Source organism: Mustela lutreola, chromosome 4 (assembly GCF_030435805.1).
Source record: "Mustela lutreola isolate mMusLut2 chromosome 4, mMusLut2.pri, whole genome shotgun sequence".
Lineage (NCBI taxonomy): Eukaryota > Metazoa > Chordata > Mammalia > Carnivora > Mustelidae > Mustela > Mustela lutreola.
In genome coordinates, this window is record NC_081293.1 from 14,071,513 (window position 1) to 14,079,428 (window position 7,916).

General features: G+C 40.3%; 1 protein-coding gene across 1 annotated transcript in view; it reads right to left on the minus strand.

The window, feature by feature from the left end:
• CCDC172 (coiled-coil domain containing 172) overlaps window positions 1–5,426 on the minus strand; it is a 55,536-nt gene extending 50,110 nt beyond the window's left edge. The window contains exons 1-3 of the mRNA XM_059172586.1: window positions 5,341–5,426; window positions 4,869–4,989; window positions 4,592–4,677 (exon numbers count right to left, since the gene is read on the minus strand). Of these exons, the coding sequence (XP_059028569.1) occupies window positions 4,592–4,677; window positions 4,869–4,989; window positions 5,341–5,361 (228 nt within the window). The 5' untranslated portion in view covers window positions 5,362–5,426. The remainder of the gene's footprint in view (window positions 1–4,591; window positions 4,678–4,868; window positions 4,990–5,340) is intronic.
• Window positions 5,427–7,916: the final 2,490 nt, after the last annotated feature.

Genomic DNA, 7,916 nt, shown 5'->3' on the forward strand with positions numbered 1-7,916 from the left:
TGGGGAGTAAAGAAAACATCCACCAAACCTCTAGGAAGTACTTTGAGTGTAAAAGAAAAGTCCTCTGTAGAATGGACTCCAACCTCAGAAATACATTGACTATGGAACTGTACATATGACCGAAGTGAATGTAAAAGAGACAATAAGCCAAAGTTCTATACTACCATTTTCCAGAAATCAGCTGTACATGTTTAGGACAGGAGGGATGTTCCTTAAAAGAATTTAATGTGAAAAAGTCAGAAAAAGTGCAAACAACTAAGTGAAGTGTCCTGGTCACAATTAATGAATCTATACATAGGAATGTGTTAAATTTTGATAAGCAGAATTTCATATTATTTTCTAAAATTGGGATTAAGTAAATCACATGTACTGCTATTTAAACAATGTTACAGGGAAGAAATAATGTTCTTTTATTTATGTTTTTAAGTAACTTTTAATTATTTAAATTAAAGAAGGATATAAATTTTTCTTGATGCAACTTTTACAAAAAGAAAAATCTCCATCATAACAAAACTCTATTTCAGTATTATAAATGATAACAACTTGTGATTTTGTTCTTTCCCTAATTAGGTAGTAGAGTACTAACAGACATGACTTTACCTGCTGGTCTCAGAGGGCTCCTAAGTAGGAGGGTCCCTAACTGGCAGGGGTTTTATCATCTTAAAAAAAAAAAGGACTGGGCCCAGTTTGAAGTAAAAGAAGTCACCTTAAGTTACTTGTTTATTTCAATATAATGAATTTTAAAAAATTCATGCCATACTATTTTATTATTGTTATAAATTTTTTAAAGATTTTATTTATTTTTTTGACAGAGAGATCATAAGCAGGCAGAGAGGCAGTCAGAGAGATGGGGAAGCAGGCTTCCCACTGAGCAGAGAGCCGGATGTGGGGCTTGATCCCAAGACCCTCCCAGGACCCTGAGATCATGACCTGAGCTGAAGGCAGAGGCTTAACCCACTGAGCCACCTGGGGAGCCATCCCTATTACTGTTATAATGTTTATATAAGTTAAAAGTGAGAGGAAAAACTAAACAAAATAGCTTTCTACCATTTACTTTCTTTTGAGACAGTATAGCGTTACATTAGGTTTTATATAACATGTTTATTCAGACTAAATAGTCAAATTTTAACTATATACTATTTTAAAAACAGAAAAAAAAAACTTTTAGATGCTTAGAAGAAACTACAAATGTTCTGGGAGTCCTTAATTTTGATTTGCTCTGCCATCCATACCTCAAAACCTTTATCAGAGGCTTTAGGTATATTGGTAAGCATTAATGCAAATCCAGGGTATATTCTTGTCTTTCTGTTTTCGTATTACCAAACCTAACTAGCCATACTGCAGCTCTCCAACTCACAAAGTACGCATACTACATAATCTGAGATTTTGCAACCACATATTCTAAAGGACTCATCGAGCCCTGAAAGGCAAATGCTATCATTCAAGTTCTAATTACATGCTACCTGGGTTTTACAGAACAGAAAAAAAATGAGTATTGCACTTCCTAAATACATTTTTTGACCACAAGCAACTTCCAAAATAAGTGCCCCAAATATTGTCTGAATGTATCACCGTACAAACAGCACAAAGCACTGGCCTATTCAAATTATGTTCAAGTTTCTCCCAATGCTGCTTCCACTTGATAAATTGGTCAATAAATGCCAAGTCAAATATTCAAGTAAATATATTTTCATTGTTATTGGCAGACATATAATTAACTCTGAGAATAAAAGATACAAGAAATCAATTTATGATTACTTCTTCAGTTCCTCCCATTAGTCATCTACATTATAATTGTGGTTCCACTTTTAAAATCTTTATCCATACATACTCACACACACCATTTTGATTATATTATAAATTAAATTATTTCAATTACAAATTAGTATTGTATGAAACGGTGAACCTTTTATGTTAATTTTATTAGTAAGATACAATCATACTATTACCCATGTATATGAGCTGATTAAAAAACAATCCACATTTAAGAGCTTATATTAATTAGAAATTTCAGCAGATGTTTCTAAACAATGTTAAGGACTTGCTCTGTCTTTTCTCAAGCATAAATATTTGAGTCAACATTTTTATGTATGTGTATTTTAGCAACAAATTACATTTCCATTTTCAACAAAACAGGCTGCTAAAAAAGAAAAATAGTACAAAGAGTAAACCAATTTTTTTTTTTCAAAGAAGACATATAAAGAGCAAATTTTTTAATATTTGTTATCTGTCAGGTCAGTATCTTCACCAATCTGGGAAAAATACATTTTGTAGAAAAACTTACATAAGTGACCTTTTAAAATCTGCCCTAAACTAACTGCAAAAGCTTCAGATACATTATTACATGTGGATTTTATGAAGAAAAAAAGTCTAAAAAGAGCTCAAGAAATCCGTTTTAGTAAAATATTCTGTCATTACTCAGATGTTACTTTCATTATGGTAGCTTAATTGTTTTTAATTATATATCACGGGCAAGTCCGTTAACCTCTGTGTTTCCTCACCCATAAAGGGAGATTAATAATGGTGCCTCATCACAGGATTCCTGGCAGGGTTAAAGGAGTTAACATGGGTGAAGCATTTAGAATAGTGCCCGGCATACAGTAAGTGCTCAGTAAGTATCAGCTAAGTATTACCAATTTGTATGTTTTGCCTATTACTTCCATTAGTTTCCAGTTACCAATGCTTAAGTATCTGAATTCTTTTTCAAGAAAAAGAAAGCTACGTCATGACATTCTTAAAGCTCTGCCCTTCCCATCAGCTTATAGTGTTCCCAGCTACTTTATCTGCTACTCACAAGCAAAACAGGACCTAGGGTCTCACTTGAGTAACAGTCCAAACTTCTATTTTAAAGGACAGCACTCTCCCTATTATCTTACTATTAGTAATCATTAATTCATTCAAACACCAAAGTAAACTAGGGGCGAGGCCCTGGACATAAGCTCTGGAAACATAAGATGGTTAAGAAAAAAATTCCAAATACGTTGCTTCCAAAACAGTGAGGGGGTACAAACACAAATTCAAGTAAGTGTTGGGCTGGCAGGAAGGGGGCTACCAAAGATGGCGAAAGTTCCCGCCACAAGACCTGAGCTCGGACAGGAGAACAAAGGCCCAAGCAGGAATCTGAGACCCCCGCCTCGGGCTCTCGTGGACCAATGGGATCCCGATGAGCAGGCGGGATATCCAAATAAGGGAAACTTCCAAAAGACCCCTGAGCTTCCTCCGAGACCCCTTAAAAGCCCCCTCCTCCCTGCCTTGGGTGCGACTTCCGCCACTCTGCTTTCCAGAGTGGTGGAACCTCGCCCGAGGGTGCCCACCTCCTCCCGGCGCAACTTTCCTGGCTCCCCTTCTCCTGAGCCCTGAAACTTCGCCGGAGAGCGTTTTTAATAAATCTTGCCTTGCACCCACTTTGCCTGGTGTTGTGTTTATCTCGCCGGAAAAAACTTTACAGTAAGTACTCTTGTTTAATTTTAACATGGTACCCTGAACTGTAATTTAAAAAATTTCCAAGCTGCCCAAGGGCGGGCTTCACAGGTGACATTTGAGTAAGACCTGGCAGAAGAGCCGAAACTCACCAGGTAGAGAAGGGATCGATGACTACCTTTGTTCACAAAGAAAGCTAGAAATTCCTCACCCTCGTCAGTTAAAATAAACATTTTTTAAGCAAACAGTCTTCCTCAAACAGATTTCCCACTGCGCAGGGCTCGCTTAGTTTATCTCTAGGTGTTGAATAAATATTTTTGAATGACTGTCGTCCCGTCTTCCCCCATAGGCAAGGTTATCCTGAGGGCATGCTTGGATGATGTTCTTAGCTCCCCTCCTCCCAGGGCTCCGAGAAATCTTCCTAAAACCACTTTTATCACACCACTCCCTGATCAAAAGCCTGGAATGCTTTCGTCCTATTCCCAGATAGCCGCTCTCTGCTTTGACTAGATTTCTCTCCCAATATGCCTTGGGCATGTCTCCCTTTGATTCATTTCCTCTCTCTGTCCCCAGTACTTTTCTCCTATTACTTATTTCTGCCTTTCCAGAATTCTACCCACCCTTCAAAATCTTCCTTCAGGAAGCCACTGGATTGCCTTGCTTCTACTTAAATAACATAACTTTCCAAATGATGCAGAAAAGAGAGATGCTAGTGAAACAATTACACTTTAGGATGAAAGAAATGTCCCAAATGTGGTAGAGAATTGAAAAATACAAAAGGCAGAGACTGGATGGAAAGTCACATTCCTACTGTTACATCAACAGGGCACACTTCTTCAATTATTTACTATTTAAAACGTATACGCTGCACCAACTACTTATTGAGCAATTATTTTTTCCAGGGATATTGGGCTCTTTTAAAAAGTCAACCATCCCACACCACGGACCATCAAGTCTCCATTCCTTAAGCTGGTTTCCTTGGGACAAGGGCCTTGCTGGAATGAGTGTCCCTGGACCTGGAGTTTGGGATATTATCCAGCAAGAAGGCACTGCACTAACCAGCCCAGGGGTACGCTTCCTACTTGAAGGACAACTGGTTAAATAATAAAATATCTTCAAAAAGGCAATTTCGAATAGATTTTTTTTTTTCAAGCTCTCCATGTCCAGCTACCTTAGATTCCAACTTGGCTTTCTCCTCGTTCAGCAGCTCGGCTGCTTTCTTCATTTCTTCACGACATCTGTTAATCTCGGACCTTACTGGAAATCAAAGGAAATCTTTAAACACCTCTTCTAGCTTTCTGGAGTCCCCAGGCCTGTGCACGGGGACAGCCGAGCCCCCTCCCTTCTCCGCCCGCGCCCTGGGGGCTGCCTTTCGCTCTGAGCCCCCACCTGGAGGAGAGGAGACAAGGGACCCCCCCCACCCCCCAGCGGGCGACCGAAGCACCCACCTTCTCGGATCACGCGGCGACCCTCCTCGGCCTGATGCTCCGAGAAGATGATGTGCCGAAACAGGGACTCTAAACTCATCTCGGGCCGGGCTCCCGCCGATCCGTCGACGCCTTTCGGTACCTGCGGGCGAGGAGCGCGAGGGGCACTGCGGAGTGAGGAAGGAGGACGGTGCGGGGCTATCCCCGGGCTGGCCTCGACTCGGGATGGGCGAGGCCAACAAAGGACAGCCGTTCACCCTCCTCGCACCCTGCACCCTCGCCCTGCCTGGGGCAGAAGCCCGGCTTTCGTTCCCCGACTGAACGCAGCTCCCCCCGTCGAGGCCCCGGGCCGTCGCGGGTTTCCTGTCCCTGCCGGTGGCAAATAAAAATGGAGGCGCCCAGGTATGGCGCCTGAGCCGGCCTAGGCGGCACCCCTCGGTGTTTCTGGCCTTTTCCCCTCCACCCCCTCTCTTTTTCGGGCGACCGTCCTCACAGGGTTCTGTCTCACGGTCATCCGTGTACTCGCTAACAACCCCGTGGGCTGGAGCCCTTCCTGCAGGCCGCAGCAGGGGACTCCGGTTGGCCTGGCCGGGTGGGGACTGAACTACGGCGCCTCGTTGGGTCCAGTCTGCGTCAGGGCCTTCGCTTCGGCCAGGGGGCCCCAAAGGTCTTAAGGCCGTACTTGGACTTGTGGTGATCTTTCTCCGAGACACAAACACCCGGCACTTCACAAACACCCGGCACTTTGAAGAACTAAGTACCCGTGATTCTAAATATAAACTGCAACGTCTTATCCTTTGACTGTGGCAAAGACTGCTCTAAATGTGCAACGTCTGACATTCCGCCTTAATCATTCCTTTGTAATCAGGGCATATCTTTTTAGTCTGCTTTAAAATTAATCATTGCCTTTTGTAATCAAGCTTCAGTAATATTAACACTTCAATATCTGCACAATATGTGTCAGAGACCAAAGTGGTTGCTAATTAAAGCTTAAACATGAAAGGCACCTTTGGGATTTTTGCATGGGATTTTCAAATTAAAAAATAAAGCATTTTTAGTTTTAGTAGGCCAAAATTGTAAGATCGTAATAAACATTTGACTTTTTTTTTCCGAATGTACAACTGACATTGGCTAAACTTTAAAAAATGTTTAGTTAGATTGTGTTAGAATTGAAAGAAGATAAATGTGAATTCTATCGCATCATCTGTATAAAATTCTTAATATTTCATTAATGCTGTAGCATAGTGTGCTGTAAGTTTTAACCTACTCCAGATTTCCACCTCAATTTCCATCAAGCCATGTAGGCATAAAACTTAATTTTTAAACTATATTACAAAAGAATACTTACAGAAAAGTGTAATGCTGTAGAAAAGAATTGTCCATAAACATACCATTCAGAAGCAAATATTTTTTTTTAAATATTTTATTTATTTACTTGAGAGAGAGACAGTGAGAGAGAGCATGAGCGAGGAGAAGGTCAGAGAGAGAAGCAGACTCCCCATGGAGCTGGGAGCCCGATGCGGGACTCGATCCCAGGAATCCAGGATCATGACCTGAGCCGAAGGCAGTCGTCCAACCAACTGAGCCACCCAGGCGTCCCCAGAAGCAAATATTAATAACATTTTGGCTACTGCCTTCCAGCAATTCCTCCTCACCTTGCATTTTTCTTTTACAAGCTTGGCAATATTGTGAATATGCAATAATAATAATTACAGTTAATACTTATGGAGTATATGCTGGGCACTATTCTGAACACAATGATTTTTACTAGTACCTTCATCGTATTAGATGAGAAAACTGAAAGCAGGAAAGTTAAGTATCTTGCCAAGGTACCATACCTAGTATATGACAGAGCTAGAGCGGAAACCAAGAAATCTGAGATCAGAGGCCATGAATTTAATTTTGGATAACTGCTCTATTTTCCTTTGATTACATCATAAGCATCTTACCATTTCATTGAAAACTCTCCATAAATACACTTTTATATCTTCATAATCCTCCGCCATGTGATACGTGTATAAAACTCAGATATACTGAAATAAATTTGACTCTTTTATCTGTTCAAGGATGGAAAACAAAACAGAAATTGTGGTTAACCATTTTCTTTGAGCAGTCGCTTGGAAGCTTATGAACTGTGCCACAGTGCTATCAAAGGAAAGGGCTTCCAGAAGATAAATTATATTACTAATTAATATCACTCCCTTCAGAATTATTTCCCGTGGACTTGAGCAGGGAGCATTCTCACAAGGAGGTTGCTTTTCAAAAGCATGCTGCTCTTTAACATTCCAATTTTATTAGTTACACTCAAACTCACATTTATTATTTAACATGTTCTTTCTGTACTGAAAACTTGGCAGAGTGGAATTTGGGCAGCCTTTGGGGAGCCTAGTCGCCTCACTTGCACAGGCGTATGCAAGAGAGAAACTGCAGAAATTCTGGGATGGGGTTATGGGGAAGATGTGGCTTCTTCATCTTCTGCAGTCTTCATATCACAGAATATTTCGGTGTTTTTAAATCCCAAGTTCAATTTTTCTTAGAGCACTACTGCCATAGACATTAGCAGGGATTTTCCTTTTCTTTTATTTGTTGAAACAAACATGATTGTGCAAGCCCACAATTCAAATTTTAAGTGTTTTTCTGTTTATTTGTTTAAGATTTTATTTATTTGTTTGAGGAATTGGGACAGTGTGGGGGGTGCAGAGGAATAGGGAGAAGCAAGCTCTCCTATGAGCAGGGAACCCACTGTGGGGCTCCATTCTGGGACCTCAGGATCATGACCTTGGCTGAAGGCAGATGCTTAACCAATAGAGTCACCCAGGGGCCCCAAATTTTAAGTGTTTTATAATAATGAGTGAAAGAAACATGTCAGGATATTAAAATATTATCATCATATACTAGCTTTATATTCATGTATCATATACTTCATTATTGGTTTATATATTGCTTTATTCATATATATTCTTCAGTAAGATATTTATTCTTAAAGATATACAGGCTGATTACTTTCTACATTGCATTCTACGATATTCAGAGCAAGAGTAGCATTACTTCAATTTATGCCAAATAAAA